This window comes from Pelodiscus sinensis, chromosome 6 (assembly GCF_049634645.1).
Source record: "Pelodiscus sinensis isolate JC-2024 chromosome 6, ASM4963464v1, whole genome shotgun sequence".
NCBI classification, from domain to species: Eukaryota; Metazoa; Chordata; order Testudines; family Trionychidae; genus Pelodiscus; species Pelodiscus sinensis.
Window position 1 is genome coordinate 60,077,529 of NC_134716.1, and position 27,257 is coordinate 60,104,785.

General features: G+C 42.8%; 1 protein-coding gene across 1 annotated transcript; it reads right to left on the reverse strand.

The window, feature by feature from the left end:
• Positions 1-1,033: 1,033 nt before the first annotated feature.
• LOC142830016 (uncharacterized) lies at positions 1,034-23,353 on the reverse strand. The gene is made up of 4 exons (XM_075932854.1): positions 19,376-23,353; positions 9,326-9,389; positions 3,828-4,029; positions 1,034-1,546 (listed from the first exon to the last, which is right to left on the reverse strand). Exons 1-4 carry the CDS (start codon positions 22,512-22,514, stop codon positions 1,034-1,036), a joined length of 3,918 nt encoding a protein of 1,305 aa, XP_075788969.1. The 5' UTR covers positions 22,515-23,353.
• Between the last annotated feature and the right edge of the window lie 3,904 nt (positions 23,354-27,257).

Below are 27,257 nucleotides of genomic sequence, written 5' to 3' on the forward strand. Positions count from 1 at the left end.
TAAGGGATCTAGAGTGAGACACCAGGCAGAGAACCCCAGACAGTGGCCACTGCTCTTCAAAGCTGTCTAAGGAACCAGACAGCCCCTTCTGCAGCATGGAGGGGAAACCTGGTACATGCCCACCTTGAATGCACAAGGTTGCAGCCCATTTTCTGGCACCTCTCTTCCCCACACCTATTTATTTTCCATACCCTATCTGTGGCCCCACAAAGTTGGGAGACCTCCTTGTCAACCTCTTCCGGCCCTGGCTATCAGGATAAGGATGCTGGATGAGGGGGTGCTCTATGACTGGAGGGTGGGGCCTATTTCTGCTACTCCCTGGTCTCATACCTGTTTGTCACGTCAGATGGCATTACTGTTTCTAGTTTTAACTGGTAAGGGGTAATGACCTGAATCAAAATCCCCCCTCCCTTTTTGTATTTATGTCTTCCCACCTACATTATGCCATACAACGCCATCTGTGTGCTCAAATACATCCCAGACTTGTTACTTGTATAAGACACTCAGCAATAACTACAGGAAACAAAATTGGAAAATGGGATCAAATACGGATGCAGAATGTTCTTGTATTTGCAAGCGTTGAAACCTACAGTACTCTCAACCAATTTAAAATCCCAAATCGGATAGCATTATACTGTGCTTTTCAAATCTGCTCCTATTACTAGACAGGCAGTAAAGTATGGTTATTCGTTCCTTCCCACAAGCTTCTTGGGTTCCAAATATATGTATTAGGCCATGAATTCATATAAGACAAAAGTTAATTTCTGAGTTAAAACCTGTTTGCCTCAATTTCTGGAAATGATGATGGCGATCACTGGTATGATCATCTTCCATGGGAGTCATGGACCCTCAGGTGGCTGATAAGGCAGATTCTTGAACCACAAGTTCCATTACAACGAGAGCAGATGTTTCCAGGTACAGCAGAAAGCTGTTGACCATGACTTGAAGCCAGTTTCCGCTTCCTCCCGTGCTTCTTCTTCTCCTCAGTTTGTCAGCAGGCAAGTTAAAAATCCAGGGAGCCATTGTGTAGGACTTATCTCCATTTTGAGTGATCCTGGGTGAGTGTCTCCCAAGTGTCAATGTTACACTTTAAGTTAACCTTTGGCAAGTTCTTATAACACTTTCGTTGCCCTCCCACATTATGGTACCCTTCTTTCAGCTGAGAAAACAGGATCTGTTTTGGGAGGCGATTGTCTGGCATCTGAACAAGGTGACCAATCCAGCAAAGTTGCTGACTGATGATTATTGTCTCGATACTGGTGGTCTTTGCCTCTTCCAGAACACTGATGTTAGTGCACCTGTCTTTCCATTTAATCTTCAAGATCTTGTGGAGGCAGCATTGGTGATACTTCTCAAGGACTTTCACATGATGTTTGTAGGTTATCCAGGTTTCAGATCCATACAATGGTGTTGGGAGTATGATGGCTTGATAGACAAGTTTGGTGTCTGTTCGAATGTTGTGATCTTCAAAAACCCTGTGCCATAAACGAACCAAGGCTGCACTGGGACAGCTGAGACGATGCTGGGTTTCTACATCAATATCTGCCTTGGATGAAATATAACTTCCAAGGTAGAGAAAATGATGGACTTTCTCCAGTGCCTCTTCCTAGGTTTTAATAGACGAGGCGTATGGTACTTCATTTGGAGAGGTCTGATGGAACACTTTGGTTTTCTTGATGCTCAGGGTGAGACCAAGACTTGGACAAAAATCAGCAAACACCTTCAGGATAGTTTCAAGATCTTCCTCAAAGTGGGAAAAACTGCATTGTCATCAGCATACTGAACTTCCACAGTGGCTGTGGTGGAAATCTTACTCTAAACTTTCAGCCTGCTAACCCCAAACAGCATTCCATCCATTCTGTAGATTATTTCAATGCTAGCTGAGCGCTTCTCAGCACTTAGGTAGAAAATGACAGCAATAAAGACAGTGAATATGGTTGGGGTGATGATACAGCTCTGTTTGACTCCTGTTTGTACTTTGAAAGTGGTACTCAGAACAGTTGCTTTCATGTTGTCATGAAGCAACTTTAGGACACTGAAATATTTATCAGGACATCCAGTCTTTGAAAGCACAGTCCAAATGGCACATCAATTCACTGAGTCAAAGACTTTAGTTAGATCAATAAAAACTATGTATAGCGGCCAGTTTTGCTCCCAACACTTTTTTGCAGTTGCCATGCAATGAAGATCATATCCACAGTTCTGCGACATAGTTAGAAGCCACTCTGTGACTCCGGTAAAATTTCTTCTGACAGGGGCAGAAGATGGGTTGCAAGAACCAGAGACAGAACTTTGCCTGCAACAGCAAGGAGAGAGATACAGTGATAGTTTTCACAGTCCACTTTATCCCCTTACTAAAAAGAAGGTTATAATGAAGGCATCCCTCATTTCACTTGGTATCCTTTATCCAGATTTTAAGGATAAGCAGGCTAAGATGCCAAATTAACTCTGGTCCACCATCTTTAAAGATTTCAGTGGGAATCCCATCTGGACCTGCTGACTTGTTCTTCATCTGCTTGATGGCATTGTATACCTCATGCAAATTGGGAGAGTCTCAAAGCTCATCCCTAGAAAGTTGTTGGTGGGTTTGCTCAAGAGCTTCATCCACAAACCATGGAGTTACAATTAAGAAGATCTCCAAAATGTTCTTTCCGGTGAAAATTAATGGCTTCATTGTCCTTCAGAAGTGTGATTCCATCCTTAGAGAGAAAGGTGTTCATGCTATGACAAGATGGCCCATAAACAGCTTTAATGGCACTAAAACCATGTGTATTATGGGTGTCCATGAAATGTTGGAGTTCTTGCACTCAGTCCACTATTTGTTCTGAGTTATCTGGTTTTACATTGAATTTCTGCATTCACCTTACCATGGGCTTCTCTCTTTGTCTTGCAACTTATAACATTCTACCCAGAACAAAATACCATTCTCTTCTCATTGATGAATTGCTCGATTTCAACATCATTCTCAACAAACCAGTCCTGATGACATCTGATGTGACAGCCAATGGTTTCCTCACAGCTTTCAGCTAGCTCCAATGTTCCTCAATTTCTTCCAGAAACTCTGATGGAAGCTTTTCTTCTAAGACTGCTTGGAAGTGGTCATGCTTAACGGGGTCCTTCACATCTTGAACCTTCAGCTTGAGCCTGACCTGCTTCTTTTGCAGCCTCCATTTGGGAGTGATCCTAATCCTCATTATGGATCAAATGATGCAATGATCAGTCCAGCAGGCATCAGCACTTGTCATTGCTTGTCAGAAGTAAGTCACTGCAATCTCAAGCATGCACTATGACCTCGTTGAGAAGATGCCAGTACTTGGAACATGGGCGTCTCCAAGACATTTTGAACTCATTTTTGTAAAAAAAAAAAAAAAAAAAAAAAAAAAAAGGGTGTTTGTGATAAGTTCATGTTCAGCACACTTGGTCAGGAACAGAGTTCCATTTGAGTTGCTTTTTCCAACTCCTTCTTTCCTAATTGTCCCTTTCCACAGGTCTGAGTCTCATCTAATAAGTGCATTGAAATCCCCCAGAATAATGATTTTATCTTCTTTAGGGGTCTCCATTAAAATGGTTTCTAGTTGAAAGTAGAAATCTTCCCTCACATACTCATCAGTGTCCATGGATGGCGCATAGGCTCTCACAATTGTTATCTGTTGGGTTTTGGTGAGCCTCAATTGGAGTGTTATAAGCCACTCATTGATGCCTACTGGCAGCTCAGAGAGGCATCTTATGAGCTTGTTCTTTATAGCAAAGCCTACTCGATACAATCAAGGTTCATCTAAAGATTTTTTCTTCCAGAAGTAGATGTATTCTCCTTTCTTCTCCCTCACCTGTCCTTCATCAGCTCTTTTAGTTTCAGACAAAGCAGCAAGATCGATGTTAAACCAATTTAATTCATGAGCAATGATAGGTATACCTTGCTCTGGTTGGTCACCATCTGAGTTATCCATCAGAGTACGTACATTCAAGGTTCCAAAGTTGAAAAGTTTTGTACATTTTCGACTGCTGGGTTGGTGATCCTGCTGGTTGTGGCTATTCAGCCAAGAGAAAAAAGAGAGGCAAGACTATTTTTAGTGCACTTTTTCTAGCCCCCTCCCCATGTGGGGTGAGCAGAGTGGGTCCTAAAGAGGACTGCTCAGTCATTGATGCAGCTGCTGAGCTGCTCGACATGCCTCAGTCCTCAAGCAAGACAACTGAATCACACACCCACCACCTGTGCATCTGTGACTAGGAATTTCCAAATCTCACTGTCCTCTTCCCATCGTCACTCATCACACAGACTTTTGACTTGTGCAGATGTTGTTTTCCCAAAAACTGGAAGATGCCTATGCAGGACTTCTTTTAAAGAGGGGAGACTCGTGCACAAAAGTACCACACTGTACTTGACAAATAGAGGGGTTAACAAGTAGAGGGGTTAAAATCAATGGCATGGACATTACAACAATTGGAGATCCTCTATCTGCTGTAGCCTTCATCCACCTTCACAGCCGCTGTAAAATTTCAAAACAGTTTCACCTCCATTGTGCAGTTATTCTCCACCTGCTCTGCCTTTGAGGCCTTCTTGGATCACACTTTTTCTGGTACATCACCTTTGATCATATATGACACTAAGGGAGTACATGACTCCTGGCGGGGGTCATTGGAACACACCACTATAAGGTGATGATTCATGGAGAAGATTTCTGGAGATACTCAAGGGCTAGTTACATAAAACACCAGAAATTATGTGGGCAACAATCTACAAGTGTCAGGGTTAGCATCAGCTCATATCACAATGACATCTTGTGTAGTATGTGTGGACCTAGAGCTATAGACAATATAAACATGATTTTCCTATGACTTATCCCAGTTTTATATCAGTATGCATATCTCCCCTTAAAGAGCATTACTTCTGCTTTACACTGCTGAAACTAGATAATCAGGCTCTGTAAAAGTAGGCCATTATTTGTATCCACTGTTATTACATCTGCAGAGCAAAAAGTTTCACAAAATGACTAAGCGCAGAAATTTCTCTAAAGCTGGGAGGGGGAAAGGAGCTTGAAGTGGGTACTCAAGTATTTATTGATTATACAGAATTCCTAACATTTTTGATCAGATATACTGACTGCTTGTTTCCACTGACCATTTCTACCCTTTTTCCACCTTTTGCTATGGTTTAGATATAAATTTTACTCAAAAAATGGATAAGAAGAAGAAAGGTAAATACCCTATCAAGCAAGACAAGGCAGAGTTTTAGGATGCTTCCTAACTTTCATCCTCATTCATAACATTTCCTTGGACATACAGGGTACGTCTAAACTACATGGCTCCGTCAACGGAGCCATGTAGATTTGTTTGTTTGGCAAAGGGAAATGAAGCTGCGATTTAAATAATCGCGGCTTCATTTAAATTTACATGGCTGCCGCGCTGAGCCGACAAACAGCTGATCATCTGTTTGTCGGCTCAGCGTGCTAGTCTGGATGCTCCCCTACCGACATGAAAGCCCTTTATCGACCTCCCCGGTAAACCTCATCCTACGAGGCATAACGGGGAGGTCAATAAAGGGCTTTCAGGTCAGCGCAGGAGCATCCAGACTAGCCCTCTGAGCCAACAAACAGCAGATCAGCTGTTTGTCGGCTCAGCGCAGCAGCCATGTAAATTTAAATGAAGCCGCGATTATTTAAATCGCGACTTCATTTCCCTTTGCCAATCAGCCTAATCTACATGGCTCCATCGATGGAGCCATGTAGTTTAGACACAGCCTTAGTGACTTCACAGCCTCACATGGATTTCCTTTTGGCCTTCAATGGATTAGGAAACACTTCATGAAACACCTCTCTCTCATCCATAAAACACCACAAGACATTCATCGCAACCCCATCAATTGTTTACGGTTGACACAGATGAACACAGATTAAGTGTATCACATGTTTGTGGAGGAAATACAAGGTCATTGTTGTCTCAATACTATGAGATCCACTAACAAAAGTTCTCTTTAATTTATTGAAACAAACAAATATGAATTCAAACTTCCATCCTATTCTATCAAAGGCTTTCTTTCCTCCAGAGTAATAACTGTAATCTGAGTGTTTTTATGGTCAAACAAGTTAATTAGATTTATAACCAGTCTAATTTTCTGATAAAAATAGACTTTCCTATTTTATATTATCAAGGTCTGCTTTTTGGATAATCTCATTCTTGGAAGAAAAAAAATCCGGCATTTTGCAAAGATTTTAGCCAATATCTTTATTGTTTGCTCTGATAAGTGAAAAGGGGTAATAAGTATTGTAGCTCTGGGCATTTTTCCAAGGATTAAGTAACATGGTAATAAATAGTTTTCTCAAAATATCAGGACATATCTTGGCTTGGAAAGATTCATCATACATACTCCGCTGGACTAGGCAAAGTGTATCCCGGGGGGCTTTACAAAATCCAACTGACAAGTCATCAAGACTTGCTGTTTCTCCACTAATAATAAATGTTATTGATCCCAGGACCTCAGTCAGTTGCATATTACTTTCCACAGGGCTTTCATTTTTATACAAGCATTTCAAAGGCCTGATGAACTTCTCAGCACAAGTCAGTATAACCTGCTCTGAATTCTCTTTAATATTCAGCATCCTGCTATGTGTTTAAGTGGGGTTTAAGAGGTGTACAGGGATGAATTTCACCATAAACAGCTGTTTCTGATTAAAAGTGACTGCCTTCCTGGTAGGTACCATACCAACAGATGTTTAGCTGTTCATGAAGAGGCAATATAATTCCAGTGCTGAATGCTCCAGTGCTCATCTATTTATGATGAGCATTTGGTGGTATGGTGATATCGTGGTGTACTCAATCCCAGTTATAAACATGGATAACTGGCTTGATACTTACATCAATCCCAATAGCAGTGGGAATTATGTTCTTAGAAAAGACAATTAGGTAATGATACCATGGCATCAGGGAAACACAGTACTTTACAATGGATTGACTTTTTTAACAGTCCTCATGAATTCCCTTATATGGATCTTTTCTTAGGCTCAAAAAATTACAACACAGTGTAATTGCATGTTATATTCCTGAATAATTTTGTGCAATCTGTGTCACATTACCGAATTGGAGGGAAGCAGCCAGATCGCTGCTGCGCCCCTAGGTGGGGGTGTTGGCCCCAGAAATTGGTATAAAAGGGAGCCATGTGGGGTATTGAATGGGAGCTTATCGTTGGTTGATCTTATGTACGCTATTTATGTGAGTATATAATGTCTATGTGTGTAGGTAGGAATCTGTAATCTGTGTGGAAGCTGAATATTTCTCTGAATGTGGTTAAGCATTGCTATGGACAGGCTGAGTAGCGAAGCCCTGTGGAACAATGGCTCTCAATGGGCTATGGACACACCCAAAGAATGGGGGCTGTCACCTGAGAGCAGCCAGCAGGGAACATAGAGATTGGCCTCTGACCAGGTGACCTGCTGCATACAAGAAGAGGCCAGGAAGGAGGTATAAAGAGGCCATGTGGTCGATGCCATTTGGTTCTCAGCTCAGCACTTCATCCCAGAGGCAGCACTGCAGGGATCGAAGAGCCTGGAAGACCTGTGAACCCATCCTGATCTTAGGATGTGCAATAAGAACTTTTAAACCAGCAGCTGCAACATCTCTGCTAGAGCCTGCATCGAGAACTGGGAGATTCGGTGCATGTAACGTACTGTACTTTAATAACCTTACTCTCATGCTTTTCTTTCTTGTAATAATAAACCTTTAGATATATATTCTAAAGGATTGGCCCAGCGTGATTTGTGGGTAAGATCCAGAGGGTAAATCGACCAGGGATCTGTGGCTGGTTTCTTGGAACCGGACAGAACTTGTTCAGGGTAGGTGGGATTGGGTGCTAGGACCCCCCACCTGTGTATGAGGTCTGGGGCCATCTGGGGCACGGTTATTGCTGGGGTGTCAGAGGGGTTTTGTCGTGAGGCTTCAGGCAGGCTGCTGAAGCACTCTGTGGGACTGGTTTGTGACCTGTGTGGAGAGGTCACCAGTCTGGGGGCTGTAAGGAGCCCCGGATTTGAGCAATTCACCCTGAGCGGACACCCTCAGCTGTGCCCAGACACCCTCAGCTGTGCCCGATCTGTCACAATCTGACTTCTCTAAACTTCTCCAAAAATTGAACATGAGTAAGCCCCTCCTTTAATCCCCACTTTCCTCATTAATAAACCTGGTTTTCCTATAGTTATAATGTATAAGACTATTTCCTTGGAACTCTTCTGTGCCTTTTCAAATTATCAGAATTGTTTCTTACAGTTTTATCTTGCCTCTTTAGTATGGTGCCAAAAGTACACTTCCGTCCCACAATGTTCTGTTTTGATTTAAAGTCTGCTTCTACAATCCAGTATCTTTTTTGCTTTTCTGACTGTTGCTAGATATTGCACTGATTTTTCCAAGTTTCAGTCCATTACCTACAGGTAGGTAGGGTGCTGAATCTCCTTTTTCAAATGGAATGAGAAATTTGAGAGTGTAATTTAAAGCATATTCTGAATTTTAAAGTGACTGATTGGCAGGAAACAGTGGAGGAGTCACAGGGCTTGAGAGACAGCTGTACCTATGAAATATCCTGAGTCACACAGGCAAATTGGCTTCCATGTCCACTCTGAAAACACCTGACAGTGGGGAGAAATACCCTATCACCCTTGAACAGGGAGTTGCAGCATGCAGGATTTGTCACCACAGGTAAGAAGTAGAGATGTGGTTCTAAGGCAAACATTCATAAACCTCAAAAAAGTTGGGGTTTGAATCAGTTCGAGGGAGGGCTGAAAAAGAGATGCATAGTTATGCTTATTCCTTAGTCATACTAAATATGTAACTGCATTATTTATCTTTATCTTGATTATTTTTAAGACTCATAGTATAGAAGCATTTGATTATGACCTTCAGATTTATGGTGTCAAATCTGAGCAGCCTTACCTTAGTGTTTTTGTCTGACATTATCTGATTGTGAAACTTATAAATAATGAATTTTGTGATTTCTCTTTTCAAGCAGCACTATTTCCAGAACTGCCCTGGCATCATCATTGCAGTACTTTATCACTTCTAGCTAGCATGCTTATAAGCAATGAGCAAAATCAAAAGGGGACCAAAAAGAGAAAGGACAAAAAAAAAAAAAAAAAAAAAAAAAAAAGAGCAAGTTTCCTTTGATGAACAAACAAAAAAATATATATTTTTGACTACTTAGTAGCTCCTCGCTCCCGGCATCAGACACTTACACAATTATCAACCTGGAGCAGAGATAGGATTAATAGTATTTTTAATCAACACTTGATGAACAACATACAAATAATTTGCAAGCTAAGTGATATAATGCTAGCAGAAGGCTTACTGTAGGGTGCCTCCTCCAGTGCGCGGGGCCAGAGTATGGAACTCACAGATGATCTCCATTTGTACTGAACAATGTTGAAGAATCTCTCAGATAGCACAGTGTTTGCAGGAAAGATCCAGTTCTGCTTCCTCCAGCATAGAGAATCACAGGAGCATGGAGTGCAAGATTCTAATAGATATGCTCCCACAACAGTAAAAGAACCAGCTGAAAACTAGTGACATGTAGGTGACAGGCTAAAACTGTTGTGAAAATAGAATCATCACTCTTAGGATTTCAAACAGTCCCCTGTTACTTTGCAGGCAGGAAGGTCTCACCATCACACTGGCCCCCAACTTCCCAGACACACTTCCTGCAACATAAAAAGAATGTCATTCCTTGCTAAAGCCTTGCCTTGTAACATGGTAAGTGCTCTCAGCATCGGGACCTAAGCCATTCTTAAAAAGCCCCATAGATGCTACTGTATCTCATCACATCTTCTCTGTGTGTTAAAACACTAAAATCATCTTCAGTGCTAGTTCAGTTTAATGCAGAAAAAAATGTTCTTTAGTTCAGATGTCGAGCTATAAAAACCATGATCCAAAAAGGTACAATTTGAAAATACTCTTTGGCCTATTTGAAAAGGTTAGAGAATCTATGGATTTTAGTGTTTAATTTTTTTTTTTTTTTCAGGCGACACAAGCACTCCACCAGTATTTATCTGCTGGTACTTTATTGACAGGTCTTGCAGGCGACAAGGATATTTTTGTAGGTAAAAAGCATAGTTTAAAGATCAAAGCATTGTCCTAGCCCTCTTATAATTCTTGTCAGCTGAACACCAGCTCTCAGAATGACCATCCATGTGCAGTCAAGCGGTATAGTTAAAAAAAATGGCCCTGATACAAACCCTATTTATGGGCCTTGTATTATCTGCAGATAATCTACATATAAAGACAACAGATGTTTTAAGAATAAATAGCTTAGCCAGATTATAAAATCACTTTTACATGCCACAGTTTAATCATCAGCGCTGCATTCCATGCACAATTCAGAAAGGTTCTACAATGAACTATTAATAAGATATCAGCCAGGAATAGTTCCAATAAATAATGTGCCAGATTTCCAGCTCACTCCAGAAAAATAGGCCAGGAGATTAGCTGGATCTTCCAAGCTGTACATTTTCCATAGCAGAGGGGTAGCCAGAGAATGGTGCACTACAACTGTCGGTGACTGGTGGCTGATCTGAGGTACATCTAACCAGCAAATAAAACTAAAAATCCCACAATCCACCACAGTGAGCCTCAGAGCCCAAGTCAATTGACCCAATTTGACTGGGCTTGTGCTACATAGGGCTAACAAAAGCAGCATAGCTCTAGCTTGGGCTGGAGTCTAGGCTCTGAAACCCAGCAAGCCGGGAGGGTGTAAGTCTCAGCATCAATCGAAGTGGAAATATCTATGCTGTTATTTCTAGATCCTAAGTCTAACCCAAGCCCTTGTTTTTACTAGATAGCTGGACAATTGGGTAACATATATATCCGGGAAGTTAAAACAGCTCCCCAGCTTCTTTAATTTATGCAGAATATGGCTATGGTGTAAACAAGGCCCCGGGATCAGGAAATTGTGACCTGTTCTACTGATGTCCTTTCAGTGGGCAGAGGTGATAATCTGGGCTACAATAACTGTGGGCTTGTCTGCATGGTGTGTTAGTCTGATACAGAGGGGTGTGCGTTTCTGTCCATACATGCATTGCATGCACTTGCTGGCACGTGCACACTAAAAATTTCCTAGTGTACATTAGCATATTCCCATTTAGTGCGTACTACCAGGGTTGCATAGGCCAGTTATGACACATCATGGCTAGTGTGAACAAAACTCCCCAAGACAGTTAAGTCCCAGGCAGACTGCAAAAAGTTACAAAAGGATCTCTTAATCCTGGGTGAATAGGCAACAAAATGGCATATGAAATTCAATGCTGATAAATGCAATGTATTGCACATTGGAAAACTTAAGCCCAACTATACATATAAAATGATGGGGTCTAAATTAGTTATTACCATTCAAGAGACATATTTGAGTCATTGTGGATAGTCTTATGTTCTTATGAACTTGAATTTTCACTCTTCCAGTGCAGGCTAAAACACTACATAGATAAGTCTTTTGAAACAAAGGACAAGGTGGGTAAGGTAATATCTTTTAGTGGCCCCATTGCTGCTGGTAACAGATACAAGCTTTTGAACTATGCAGAGCTCTACTTCAGATCTAACACTCAACACCACAATCCATATTGACTCAGAGATTTTAAGGCCAGATTAGACATTGTGACCATCCTGTCTGACCTTCTGCACATTGCAGGTCCCAGAACCACTCACACCAGCCACTGTTAAAGGCTCATAATTTCTAATTCAGTGATTGGACTGATTTTCAGAGGTTCTGAGTACAACCAGAATCTCCTTTTGACTTCAGTGATGGCCAAGGGTGCCCATGGGTACCTGTGAAAGTCAGACCACTTCTGTTAGGGTAGCTTCATATAGATTTAGATGCCTTGCTTTAGGCACTTAGACTTGAAACTGTGGACCTAAACATCTATGAGGTAAAATCTTTAAGATTATAGAAATGTCTGCTGTACTCAAAAATAAATTCCCTTTAAAAAATATAACTATAGGAAATTAGTGCTAAGATTTCATTCTAGAGGCAGATGAATTCCAAAAAGGCCTTGCAGAAAGCTTGTTAAAATAATTTATAAATCAAACTGAAGAACTACAGTATCTGTGTAGAGTTTGCTAATTGTTTTACTCAGTAGGATGATATACTGACATGCTTTTAAAGTCAGGAAGCACAGAGTCACTCTGGGACTCTTTGTGTTACTGTAGAGCACTATCATTCTGAAATTATGGCATAAACATTTTTAATGATTTGATTTGAAGATGGTCTTACAACATGTGTTGATTTTTCCAAGGCTAAGAAGCTAATTTAAAACGAAGCTCAGTTAAACTAATCTGGATTTCCACCAGGCAAAGTAGAACTTGATTCATAGCTCCTGCCAAAGACAAAAGTTCATGAGGGATGAGGGGGGCAACCGCCGTGCACTCCAGCTGGGCTACGTCTACACTGCAGGCTTCTTGCACAAGAACTTTTTGCAGTAGAGATCTTCCACAAAAACTTCTTGTGCAAGAACGCATCCACACTGCCATGTGCTTTTGTGCAAGAGAGCATCCACACTGACATGGACGCTCTTGCGCAAGAAAGCTCTGATGGCCATTCTGTTAACAGCAATCAAAGCACCTGTGCTTTTTCCGATAGGGGTTTCTTGCTCAAGAAACCCCTGTTGTCCGTCCACACATGCCTTTTTGCGCAAGAGCTCTTGCACAAAAAGGCTTATTCCTCATAGAAAGAGGAATAACTCTTGTGCAAAAAGCCCTGCCTTCTGACGATCTACTATACTTTTTCTTGCACAAAAATGTGCTTGTAGTGAGGACGCTCCATGAGTTTTTGTGCAAAAACTCTGCAGTGTAGACATAGCCAAGGATGTGGCTTGCTTTTCATCTTGTTCCCCAGATGCTAAGGGAGTGAGGGGAAAATATTTGCATTCCATGCATGCCTCTCACATCTGGCTGGTCACTAGGTGTGCACAGATGCTGTCCTTCCTACCCTCCCAAAAGTCTGCCCTTGGTTCCTGCCTCAAAGACCTTACAATCTGAAGTCTTATCATGGCATTGCTCTACACAGAGGTACCCAAATTAATTTCAATAGGGATTACATATATTTAAACTTGAGAGTGGTTTTGAACCCTAAATAAATTTTCATTCTACCTTGAATCTGATTAATTTAACCTCTTGGGCCTGTGAGTATCAGTCAGCTGCAAGGGAACATGATGGGGACCACATAGCAGAATCTGTCCTTGTAGCTAAATCTAAGTGTAAACTGCAATCTAAGATTGCATATTGAAATAGCAGACAGTGTGCTTTAAGAAAAAAAATCTATGAAAAATAAAATGCAGAAACTACATTAAATACTACCCCGTGAGGGTGACACTAAAAAAACACCAAGCAACGTAGTATATTCTCTATCTCTTCTACTGCATATTTCTCTTTTAGCCAAACATTAGTTATGCTGTAGTCAAAGACAAGTTATGTGGCTCAATGCTGGCATGACTGGGTGAAATTAATAGTCTGTGATCTACAGGAGATCAGACTAGATCATCTAATGGTCCCTTCCAGCCTTAAACATTAAGTCTAATGGTAGCAGCAGATTAGAGTCTGTAACGAATAATGATTATGGTTACAATGTTAACAAACCAAGTATCTCTCAAATTTAAAAAAGAGGAAGAATAATAGTTACAGAATAGCCCTGAGAGGATAGTAGATTTTGGGGTCTATTCTTAGCTCTCTTTTGACTTGTGATTTGGGGCAAGTTATTTAACCTCGGCTCCAATTTTCTCATTTGTGGAAGGGGGAAAATAACTAATACTCATCCACCTCACAAAGAGGACTAAAATGTAACATTGTCCAAACTAAAGACTACTGAAACTAATTAGACTCTCCACTGACTGCAACACATGCTGGATGAGATGCTCCACAAAAATGGCCCCTTTTTACACAGCTGCTTCTATTGTTACTGAGTAAATGTGTGGTTTTATCTACTCCTTTGAGGGTGTGTCAAGACAGCAGTGCTATTTCAGGATATGTCTGGTATCTCAAAATAGCATTTTCTACATCTTAGCAACAAACCCATTATTTCAAAATATATTCAAGATAAAGGGCTTGCTATTCTGACATCCTGGTAATGTCAGATTTCAAATGTTGGCACTGTATACATAGTCTATTTCAAAATTTGGTGTTATATCAAAATAAGCTACACAATTTGCATAGCTTGAATTGCATAGCTTATTTCGTTCTACACGGCACTGTATAGACATACCCTGAGTGATAAATATAAGTCGTTACTAATTTTATTCCTCTTAGCTCTTGAGCTAAGAGTGAGGGAGCAGGATTTTACTGTGTGTGTGTGTGTGTGTGTGTGTGTGTGTGTGTGTGTGTGTGTGTGTGTGTGTGTGTGTGTGTGTGTGTGTGTGTGTGTGTGTGTGTGTGTGTGTGTGTGTGTGTACAACACCATATTTGCCATGGCCAAATCTGCCCTCAGCTGCACCTATGTTGTTGTGTTGAATAAATATAAATGAGGGCAGAACTAAGCCTGCAGAATCTTTTTACTGGTGATGACACAAGCCAGAAAGAACCCAGGATGCTCAGCTCAGAACAAGCGGTTAGGAAAAAATGATTTTTCCCCTTGGAACTTAAATAATTCTGATATAGAAATAGCTTGGGACAAAAACCCTAGAACTCCATGGTGCCACCTTTTCTGTGCCAAACAGCTTTTGAACATTCTTAATGTGTTCTGACATGCTCAGATAGTAGGCAGAAAGAAAAGGACTCTGCCTAAGTCTCCCTGGTGGCAGGATGGCCTAGTGGTTATGTCCCGGAATTAGCCAGAAAAAAGGGGGTGCAGAGCCCTGCTGCTGGTGCCCCCCCAGCCTAGAAACTCCAGCCCATTATATTAGTATAGTCCTTAAGTGTGGGGCTTGGCCCCAAAAGTCCAGGTTTTCCCCTTAGTTAGGGTCCTGGCAGGTTCCTCGCTTTGTCCCAGGGGGTGGGGATGGAGGATTACTTGCTCCGGTGGTTGGCCAAGTGGAGGGGCTTTGATTCCTGTCCTGAAGACTGCAGAACCTGCTCTGTTCTTTGCTGGTCAGCCCCTAACTGAGCCAGGCTCCTTCCTTTTATCCTCCCTCCAGGCCTGGCATTGGCTACAGGTAAAGCAGGGTGGGGCTAGCTGAGCCAAAAGGCTTTGTTTGACCCCTGCGATGCCAGGCTCTCCTCTCTTCAATTCCTCAGGAAATTCTCAAAGAGCCATGGGATGGAATTCTAATTCCCACAGTGAAAAACTCCGAAGTCCATGTCTGCTGCCGCTCTTCACAGTCTGCAGTAGCTGGACATGGGGATTTACTTTCATTTTGGGAATCTGGATTCTGCCCAGTTGCTCTTTAGATGTTTCATAAAAGTCATCACTTTTTTAAATTCAGGCTGTGCTCTCTTTCCCCAATATCAAACCCAATACTAATTAGAGACTATATGCTCTGCCATATCTCAACTTAGCTATGGAATACTTTAAAAAAAACAACACATTTTCAAGAGTCTAAACAATCCACAAAATACTTCAAAGAATATGCAGGCATACCTGGCCAAAGTCAGCCTGTTACTCTCCTTTGTTGCACTGGGGAAATGCAGATGTCCACTGAGAAACCACTGGGTATCTCTCTATCATGCCTACATTTTCTCCTCCCTCCTTGGTGGGCTGAGAAGACCTGAGAGGAATATCAATATCTATAAATGAAGAGGTGGGATCTACTGTATGAGGTCCATTGCTGGTTTTGCTCTCTTCATCCTTGTAAAACAGAACTACTTTAAGCCCTCTATGTCCATACAAGTTGCCTTAGTTGCTCTAACTTAAAAAATGAAGAATGGGGTGGTACTCAATCCATGGCCTCCTCTATATCTTTTAGAAATGTTTCTATCTGTGAGTCCGTTTATTCGAGAACTCATCCTAAACAGTAAGAGCTAAAACCACCAAATTCAGTATGCAGCTTCCCCTTATAAAACATAAAGCAAGAGTTGAGTTTGGTTGTGCCATGACAATGGGACATGCCTGGAATTTGATTGTTACTCATAAAATGGAAATGCAGAGGTCTAGCAGGAAGGATAGTTATACTGCAGAATGACCGGAGGGGAGGCAGCAAGGGGCCAGAGACTGGGACCAGGATAGCTATCACCCCATTGGGCCAGCAGGGGTGGAGAAAGGGACAGCTATCTACTATATTCTTGGACTTTTTAGCTTAGAAAAGAGGAGACTAAGAGGGGATATGTAGAGGTCTATTAAATCATGACTGGTATGGAAAAAGTGAATAAGGAAAAGTTATTTATTTATTCCCACAATAAAAGAATTAGGGGGATCACCAAATGAAATTAATAGGCAGCAGGTTTAAAACAAACAAAATGAAATTTTTCCTTCACTCGGTGCACAGTCAGCTTGTGGAACTCCTTGCCAGAGGATGCAGTGAAGGCTAGATCTTTAGAGGGTTCAAAAAAGAGCTAGATAGATTCATGGAGATCAGGTCCATCAATGGCTATTAGCCAGGATAGGTAGGAATGGTATCCCTAGCCTCTGTTTCTCTAGAGGTGGATGACAGGTGAGGATTACCTGTTGTGTTCCCACCCTCTGGGACATCTGGAATTGGCCACTGTCAGCAGATAAGATACTGGGCTAGATGGACCTTTGGTCTGACCCAGTATGGCCGTTCTTATGTTCTTATACTTCAGAAAGTCTGCCTGTGTTGTCTGTTTGTTCAACAGCTGAAGGACATGCACTGCTCTCCTAACGGTGTTCACTGCAGCAGCCATGGACAGGTGTTTCTCACCTGCCCCCAAACTGTTGTAGTCAGAGAGGGCTGGGTTTGTCCTTTCTCCCTGGGGCAGCCTGCATATGGAACCCCTCAGACTTAGCCCCAGAATAATGATTTAAATGAAGAAAAACAAAACATATTTGAGTTAAGGACCCAAGCAATGCCTGATAAATCTAATATTATATATGCAGTTGGAAGAGAGCATTACCTGAAAGAATCACATGGCTGGCTGAAAATATAACTCAAGTACTTCTTTTCTTCAGTTCTAGCCTTTGCCAATTTTTCCTCATGACACCTTTCCAATATCTATCGGGGCATTTCTAACATACCTATGTTGGTTGTATCTAGGCACTGGATCAAGAGCATTAATCTGTCAGTGTCTCTGAGCATACGGTACGGATTATATAAAGGAACAATTTTAAATTTTACTGTTGTATGCTTGCTTTCTTTATTTGAAAAATAGCTAGTCCCTCCCTTCATTGTTAATTTGATGATACATTCTCCATTCCTTTCAGAGCCTTGGTGCAAAAACTGAAAGGAATTATCTGTTCTATTATAGTGTACTACTTATATCAAATCTTCCAGAGCTTCTTTTGTCACAATTATTTCACTGCAGGATTGTGTTCATGCTGCCACTAAGTGGTACAAAGAGATAGGGTAAGTTAGAAAAGCACAAATTTTTGACATGGGTTCCCTAAGACCTCTCCTAGCCTCCCTTGGTAGCAGTTCCATATGACCATTTTCTGAGTGTCTGAAAATTTCCCTACAAAGACACATAGGGCCAAATGCAGTTCCGATTTACATGAGATCTAGATCAAGAGTAATGCCATTGAAGTCTGTGAAATCACTCCAGATTAGCACTGGAGTGCTAATTTGCCCTTTTGTAATTTTTTTCAGGGTTTAATAAAATCACAACTCACAACAAACAGAATAAATTGAACATCCACCCACAGGCATCTGAAATAAATTCTGCTATCATTTTTCCCGGTGTACATCCAGTTATTCCACTGGTTTCACTGGAATTATTTCAGGCCTAGACTGGTGTGAGTGACAGCTGAATGTAGCCATTTGTGTTCTGTTATAGGGGCATCAGAACATTTTTTGACTTTTTATAAGTCTGACCCAGGCAGAAAGTCAAGAGACCCCTAGATTTTTCACCTTCTGATGAACTTACACATGACTGTCAGAGTCGTATCAACTTCAACCGCAGCAGCTGCTCCATTGCAGTGGCATAGCTAAGTCAAAAGGCAACTGACAATGTTGCTCTCAAGCAAAGAGGCAGCTGGCAGGCATGTGCAATTAAATTCCTGGCACACGCTGTGTTTTTTTTTTCCTTTGGTCAGCAGATTTTTAGCGGACAGATTCTCAAAACTCTCTTCATGTTCTTTTAAATGTCACTGCATATTTGCAGGTCACTGCATGCTCTGGCTAATGATTGTCCATTTAGAAATCGAATTCCTTAATTGTTTCCAAAATTCCAATATCAAACTGCTTTGGATATGGGCAGCTCCTCAGTGATTTCCATATTCTACTTCCAAAACAAAGGAATACCAGCTGGGCTCCACATATAGCTAGATTGTTCCTGCTCAATCCACAATTTAGGATGTGCGTTCAATCCCTCATTCACGTCTGCCCTCCTTTGCAAAATTGCCATATTCAGATCCATTGGAGGAGGAGAACAAGAGTTGTAAGAGAATGAAAGAAAAGCAATTGTGATTTTCCTAACAAATACTCACTGACATTTAGAAGAACATGCAGGGCAGCTTCGACAATCTACACACTTAAATATCTGCTGACCAATGGAAATGTAGAAAAACTTCCAAAGTGTGCCAGGAATTTAATTACACACGCCTGCCAGCTGCCTGCTGACTCTGCTTATGGGTCTGTTTTACTACAGCACTATTCTCCAATATGAAGTCTCTCTACACCCTTGTACTCCCACATGGCCAATACATGGGATAAGGCTTTGGTGAATTTTTCCCTCTCCTTTGGCCACTACTCCTTTTTCCTCCAAGTCAGAAAATGTCATACGAGGTACATCCAGAATGTTACTTCTCTCCCCCGTCATGTACCTGTACATTCTGTAGTTCCTATTGCTATTAAGCACCTTATAAATACTTTCAAAATAAGCAATAATGCAACAGGTGGGTGTAGCAAAATCAGTCTGTGTTAAAAATTCCCCAGATCTGATGACCAATTTAAAATAAATCAATCCAAAGATCAGTTAACTTAAAAAACCCTCTAAAGATGCCCTGAATAAAGCCAAACTCAAATCTGGGTCAAAAGGTGAGGACCCTTCAGTCAGTCCTGGAAAGGCGAGTCTCAGGTAACAACAACTACTGCATCTCCCAGGATCTAATTCTGAAGATAGTCTGTTTTCTTTTTCAGCTCATCTCTGTCTAGCCACTCCATTTGCATGCAGCAGCTGCAGATATGGAACTAGGCTTTGTTAGCCAGGTATTGTCTGAATAATGCATTAACTGTTGAATCTCAGTGATATTCAGGTTGTTGTTGTTGTTCGTCCATCGTATTCGAAGAGGACCTTGACATCTAACAGGTTATGGACTGTTCATGGTGTGTCCGCAAATGGCTGATAAGGCCGATACGGGCACGGAATGTTCTACCACAGGTCGGGCAGACATGTGTGGGCACCACTGTTGCAGCTTTTGCAACTCTGGCTTTACGGAGTACTCGCTTCTCTTGTGCTATGGTTGTCCTTCTGGCTTCAGATGTTTGACAGCCTTGGTAGATCAGCGTGTGCCATGTTGATCGGTCTTGTGCCAGGGTCTCCCAGCAGGTGGTGTCAATATCCAGGGACTTGAGAGAGGCTTTAAGCGTATCTTTGTATCGCTTCTTTTGTCCCCCGTGCGATCGCTTCCCTTGAAACAGCTCACCATAGAAGAGCTGTTTAGGGATGCGATGATCTGGCATCCTTGCAACATGGCCTGCCCAGCGTGTCTGAGCTTTCATCAGCAGGGTGTAAACTGACGGCAGACCTGCTCTAGAAAGGACTTCTGTGTCTGGCACCTTATCCTGCCACCGGATCCTCAGAAGTCTGCGGAGGCAAATCGTGTGGAAGTGGTTCAGTTGCCTAGCGTGCCTCCTGTATACAGTCCAAGTCTCACTGGCGTACATCAGGGTAGTTAACACTACTGCTCGATAGACTTTAAGCTTTGTAGCAAGACTTATTCCACGGCGGTCCCACACTTTGGTCAACAGTCTGCCGAACGCAGAGCTTGCCTTGGCGACTCTGCAGTTGACCTCGATGTCAATTGTCACTGAGCGGGAGAGGGTGCTGCCAAGATATGTAAATTGGTCCACTGCTTGCAGCTTTTGTCCCTTCACTGTGATGGTGGGCACTTGATGCTGAGCTTTTGGAGCTGGCTGGTGCATCACTTCGGTTTTCTTTGTGTTGATGAGAAGGCCGAAGTTGTCGCATGCTGCTGCAAATTTGTCCATGCTGGCTTGCATTTCCTGCTCTGATCCAGCATTCAGGGCGCAGTCATCAGCAAAAAGGAGATCTCGTAACACAGTCTCTTTTGTCTTGGTGACAGCCTGGAGTCTTCGCAGGTTAAACAATTTCCCATCGGTCCTGTATCTCAGTCTGATTCCCAAGGAACTGTTCTGAAAGGCGTCTGACAGCATGGCTGAAAACATTATGCTGAACAGGGTCGGTGCCAGCACACACCCTTGCTTGACGCCGTTTGTGACGGGAAAGGCCTCTGAAGCTTCTCCATCATCCAAAACACGAGCCGTCATGCCGTCGTGGAACTGACGTACCATCAAGATGAATCTGTCAGGGCACCCAAACTTCGACATGATGCGCCACAGACCTTTGCGACTGACAGTGTCAAAAGCCTTGGTGAGATCCACGAAGGTGGTGTACAGTTCACGATTCTGCTCTTGACACTTCTCTTGAAGCTGTCGGGCTGCGAAGATCATATCCACCGTGCCACGCTCTTTGCGGAAGCCGCACTGTGTCTCGGGTAATAAACCCTGTTCCAGGTGGTTAATCAGACGATTCAGCAACACTCGTGCAAGGATCTTACCTGCGATGGAAAGCAGTGATATTCCTCTATGATTATCGCAAACTTGTCGATTTCCTTTCCTCTTGTAGAGGTGTACGATAGACGCGTCTTTCAGTTCCTGAGGAATAGATCCTTGATTCCAGAAGGACTGGAACAGCTGAGTGAGTTTGTTGACAAGCACTGCACCACCACCCTTATAGACTTCCGCTGGAATCGCATCAAATCCTGGGGCCTTGCCACTGGACAGCTGGCTGATGGCCTGTAAGGTTTCAGTCTCTGATGGTGAGACATCCAGGCTGTGGTTGATATCCGCCTGGGGCATTCTATCAATTGCCTCGTTATTGATGGAAGATGGGCGGTTCAGTACGGATTGGAAGTGCTCAGCCCAACGCTGTAAAATCAGAGCCTTCTCAGTAATGAGAGTTGCACCATCTGAGTCCAGTAGAGGGGAACTCCCTGAGGGCTGAGGTCCATACAAGGATCTAAGGGCTTCGTAGAACCGTTTGGCATCGTTTCTATCAGAAAACTTCTGGATTTCATCTGCTTTGGCACTCAACCAGGAGTCCTGCATCTTACGAAGCTTGTTCTGTACGATCCTGCGAATGTTGTTGAAGGCATTTTTCTTAGCTGTTGACGATGGGTCATTCTGGTGAGCACGGTGAAGGCGATGCTTTTCAGCAAGTATGGCCTTGATCTCTTCATCGTTTTCATCAAACCAGTCCTGCTGTTTCCTGTGTGAGGGTCCAAGAACCTTTAGTGCAGAAGAGTGCACAATATCCCGGAAGCGTTCCCAGTCCTTCTCAGCATTTTCCTCTAATTGCAGCTCTAAAAGTTGGTTGCCAAGATCTTCTGCTAGTAAAGTTGCTGTGTTGGGGTTCCTCAGTCTACTGACATTGATCTTTTTCATCACAGCTTTGTTTCCCTGCGGACGTCTCTTTGGCTTGATGCGAAAGCTTAATTTGGAGATGATAAGTCTGTGGTCAGTCCAACAGTCAGCACTCGGCATGGCCTTGGTCACCCTTACATCCTGTCTGTCTTTCCTCCGCACAATGACATAATCAATGAGATGCCAGTGCTTAGAGCGTGGGTGCATCCAGGACGTCTTTTTGCGAGTGGGCAGGCGGAAGATGGTATTGGTGATGATCAAATCATGAGCCGCACATGTCTTCAGTAATAGTAGGCCATTGCTGTTACATTTACCGATTCCATTTTTTCCAATGACGCCATCCCAGGCAATGTGATCAGATCCTACTCTCGCGTTGAAATCGCCAAGTAGAATCAGCCTGTCAGTGCGCTTCACGGATGAGAGTAGGGCATCGAGATCTTCATAAAACTTGTCCTTTACTTCATCCGGATTCGTCATTGTGGGCGCGTAAGCGCTGATCAGTGTGGCTTGCTTTCCTCTCGGTAGTGGAAGATGCAGTGTCATGAGTCGGTCATTCACGCCCTTGGGAAGACTGGCAAGTTTGCGGACAAGATGATTCTTAACCGCAAAGCCAACTCCAGATTCACGACGTTCGTCACTGCTGCGTCCACGCCAGAAGAATGTGTAACCACCTCCTGTTTCCATGAGCTGACCTTCATTTGCTAGACGAGTTTCACACAGTGCCGCAATATCGATGTTAAATCTTGTGAGCTCTCTGGCGACCAGGGCTGTTCTTCTTTCTGGGCGGTCTGCTAAAGGGTTGTCCTGAAGCGTGCGTACGTTCCATGTGCCAATAGTGAGTGGTGTCATCTTGCATTTTGTTCGAAATTTTATTGTTCGACCGCATGAGATGGGATCCCCTCCAGCCGCGGTAAGCTGGCCAGGGTTCTGTGAAGCAAACAATGTTTAGGGCACCTTTTCTAGCCCCTTCCTCTTACTACGGAGGTGAGCAGTGCAATCCTAAAGAGGGCTGCTCAGTCACTCAGGTAGACGCCGAATCCAGCTGTTGCTTCCACCAGCAAGAAGACGACCATTAGACCTGAGCCGCCTGTGTGCAGGTCCGCGGCTACAGCTCCCAGTGTATCCACACCTGCTGCTTCGTCGCTCGCCCGTCGCCACAGGACTTAGGAGATGTCGAGATGTCAAGACTTGCGCGTGAATTGGATTAAAGTGAGGGAGAGGTGCGCATAGTCAGCCTCACTCTCTCTTCCCAGATTCCATCTTACTCCAATGGCAGGACTAAAGTCGAGACGGTTGGAGATGGGCTGGGCGCAGTGGTTGACCAGGGCATCTTTCATGTCTTGCCGTGCTCTTAGCGTACCACATCGCTTGCAGAAACCACCTTCATGACCGTTGGTCCTATTCTAGTAGGTCTCATCCGCTCGATCCGCCGGAGTCTGTCTTCACATGCTCGGGATAGACAAGTCCCTATCTCACCGAAGGTCGATGACCCGACGGCTACTCTCAACCTGGTTTAGCCAGCCTGTCGAAGCTGTTGCCCGGGGTGTGGCCGCTGCACATGCTACAGCTACTAGGAGCCACAGGTGAGAGTTGAGTGACAAGTGGGGACCAAAGGTGGACGAGCTGCCCTAAAAGGACACGACATGCCCGTACATCAGAGGTGCTACCCCTCCCTGAACACCCCATACACCCCGATATTCAGGTAATGTGTTACTTAATGCACTGATCCTTAGGATTCAAAGGCACAAGTTTACCCACATCATCAGTAAACCTGTCTGCTTCATTTAACACCTTGCAAACTGTTATATCCAGTAGAATAATTTTATGTCAACTATAAGAACTAGTGCATGACAAAAACTAGAAAGGAAAGGATTGGTAGCTGTAACACTGAGGAAGGGAACATTTGGGATGGATTGTGTGTAATAAATCATTCTAGCTCAACTGGCTCTATAGTTATGGGAGCAACATAAAGAAACTTATTGCCGCAGGCTGCCAGTGAGGCCAAGACATTAGCAAGATTCAAAGACCACAAAAGTTTGGAAAGGCATATAAAGTCTTGGGTTCAGGGTTAAAGCCTCTCTCTAACAATTGGGATTAGGAGAAGATCATTCTTAAGGACTGTTTCTCTCATATCTACCGACTCTCACCATCTCTCACCATGAACACTGGACTCGATAGCCATTGGGTCTGATCCAGTATAGCAATTCCTATAGCCCTCAGTACTCACCCTGTTAAATACACTTTAGGTTTGATTTCTCCTGAGCGCTGCAGCTGCTTTGCACTGCAGTGCTGGGGTAAAAGGATCCTAAAGCTGATATTAACCAATACCAGGAGAATCTGCCCAGGGAAGGGGGATCTTCTAATGACATCAGACCAGTGACGCAGCTCCTATAGCACATTCATTCCAGCATCCAGCATGGAGGCAAGGCTAGGCTCCCAGGACATAGTGACCTCCACCTGTTGGATCAGCAGTCTCTTAGGAACAGAGGCAGCTGACATAAATCAGAAGAGCCATCAGGCTGCTCTATCTGTTGCCAGAGAACTGGCCCAGTACATCACCAGCCGAAGTGCAGGAGTAGTTTAAAGCCAGCGTTGTGCCACACACCCATTCCTGAGTTTCACTGTGCCATAGCTTAGGCTCTGGAAAAGTATGTAGCTAACTTTAGCCATGGGCAGAAACTATTAGAAATAGCTGCACACTTTTACATACCACACACAATGAAATCAGAAGTGCTGTACTTTCAAATATGGGACCCCAATCTGTGAATGTCAATTACATTTGCTTCTCTGCACACTGAGGAGGGTGAAATCTACTCTGCCTACATAAAGCTCTAGTATTTGGGTTCCATGTTGTAGAATGTGAAATGTCTGGGGTCAGGGCAGAGCTTCTGTGCTGGCTTCTGTGGCTGCTATTCTAGCTTGCAGACATCCAGTGACTCTCTGGGCCATCAATGTGGGATACTGAGGCCACTTGATTGTGGAAAAGTTGATATAAGGCCGTTCCCTGTCAAGCCATCAGCACCAGACTCAGTGGTCCCAGCTCAGAAACCCTTTCTGCAGCATAGGAACAGTCAAAAGATACCCTGGTCTGCCAGCTAACTCCCAGGGCAACCCATGTGCGTGGCGTAAGTGGTGGGGAGAGCCTTGCACCATCTTCCATTCTAAATATAGCCCTGATGCAAACAATTGCAAGTACAAAATGCATAATTATACCCGCTAATGTGATGTGTGTTGTGATTGTGTAAGTATCAAGCATGTTTTGTACATCAGTTATTCCTTTGCTGCCATTCATTCATATTTAGAATACTCCACTCAGAAGCAAAATTTTAGAGATGCCTGTAGATCTTCAGAGGGAAAGGAGGGAAATGGAAAGAATATGCTGACCCAAAACATAATTACAACACACAGGGCCAGATCCTCAGGTGTAGATCAGCATATGTTTACTGAAGACAGAGCTCAGACCTTTATGCTACCTGGACATCTGGCCCAAGGTTAGTGACTGTAACCCACAACAAGTGTGATCATACGACAAGGTGTATTGAAGTGTGGATAGCACTCAACTGCCCCCCTAAGACTTGCCTGCATGCTCTTATCAATATCTTTTCAATCGCTGGAGAAAGCTTACTGCTCCAGTATTAGCTTCTTATGCCCTTATAGGCAGCTAGATAGACTAGAGCCCACCAAAAAACAACTACTCTAAACTTCTCAGAGACTAAGTGGAAAAAAAAAAAAGAATCCAGCAACATTACTTCCTTTACAGCATTCCAGAAAGCAAACAGAACTTCAATGAACAACCCAGATCTATGAAGAACTAACTGTAGAATCTCGTGAATTTATTGTTCTATACAAATGCAATAGTTGTTTTCCAACGTGAACACGTGACTCAACATGATAGATTTTATTTTCTTTGCAAGATATTCCTTTGGTGTATCCCATGACTTTATGAAGTGAATAATGGACATGAATAAGCTCCAAATTAAAGAAGAAGTTTTTCATGGTTACTTCACCACTGAGATGGGACTCCATGGATATGTTAAAACTAAGTCAAATAGTCAGTTAATTATTACAGGAACTCACACAAGCCCTTTTCTCAGATGGATTTTCAAATAGTGCATATCATGCATATCATTGGGGAACCAGTCATGGGCAAAAGTAGAAGGGTTATCAGAAATGTCTTGTCAAGTGTAAGCAAAGCTAAGGAATCTGGACTACCAGAGTGTAACCCATACTCCTAAAAACAGCCATACCGGGTCAGACAAAAGGCCTATCTAGCCCTGTATCCTGTCTTCCAACAGTGTCCAATGCCAGATGCCCCAGAGGGAGTGAACAGAAACAGGTAATCATCAAGTGATTCCTCTCCTCTCATCCATTTCCAACCCCTGAAAACAGAGGCTAGGAACACGGTTGCTACCCATTTTGGTTAATAAGTATCGATGGACCGAACCATGAATTTATCTAGTTCTTTTTTGAACCCTGTTAAAGTTCTGGTCTTCACAACATCCTCTGGCAAGGTTGACTGTGCGCTGCGTGAAGAACAACTTCCTTTGGTTTGTTTTAAACCTGCTATCTATTAATTTCATCTAGTGACTGCTAGTTCTTATGTTATGGGAACAAGTAAATAACTTTTCCTTATTCACTTTCTCCATACCTGTCATGATTTTATAGCCCTCTATCATATTGCTCTAAGCTGGAAACTCCCAGTCTTTTTTAGTCTCTCTTCATACAGGACCCGTTCCAAACCCCTAATAATTTTTGTAGCCCTTTTCTGAACCTTTTCCAATGACAATATATCTTATTTGAGATGCAGCAACTACATCTGTATGCAGTATTCAAGATGTGGGCGTACCATGGATTTATATAGAGGCAATAAGATATTCTCTGTCTTATTCTTGGTCCCTTTTTTAATGACTCCTAACATTGTTTGCTTTGCTGACTGCTGCTGCACATTGAGTGGATGTTTTCAGAGAACTATCCACAATGACTCCAAGATCTCTCTCTTGAGTGGCTATACCTAATTAGTCCCCATCATTTTACACATGTAGTTGGGATTATTTTTTCCAATCTGCATTTTCCAATGTGAATTATCGACGTGAAAATTCTTTTGCAATTTTGTTGCCCGATCACTTAGTTTTGAGAGATCATTTCCAAGCTTTTCACAATCTGCTTTGTTCTTAACTATCTTGAACAGTTTAGTATCATCTGCAAATTATGCCACCTCACTGTTTATCCCTTTCTCCAGATCATTTATAAATAGGTTAATAGGATTGGTCCTAGTATGGACCCTTGGGGGACACCACTAGTTACCTCTCTCCATTCCCAAAACTTACTATTTATTCCTACTCTTTGTTTCCTGTCCTTTAACCAGTTAACACTCCATGAGAGGACCTTCCCTTTTATCCCATGACAACTAATTTAAGAACTTTTGTGAGGGACCGTACCAAAGACTTTCTGGAAAGGTAAGTACCCTATATCCACTGGATCCCCTTATCCACATTACTTTATGCCTTTATTTATATGCACAATCTGTTCTTCCACAAATTCGGCAACAAGCTTTTGTGCTCACAGTTGCACAATAATCAGCATCCCCCTGCT

Bases quoted from the DNA above. Each gene is read 5' to 3' on its own strand.
- LOC142830016 (XM_075932854.1), bottom strand. From the start codon at position 22,514: ATGACACCACTCACTATTGGCACATGGAACGTACGCACGCTTCAGGAC. The intron at 9,390-19,375 runs GTAGAACATTCC...AACATTGTTCAG, and splicing joins ACATGTCTGCCCGACCTGTG to TACAAATGGAGATCATCTGT. The intron at 1,547-3,827 runs GTGAGGGAGAAG...ATTTCATCCAAG, and splicing joins AAAGAGCTGATGAAGGACAG to GCAGATATTGATGTAGAAAC.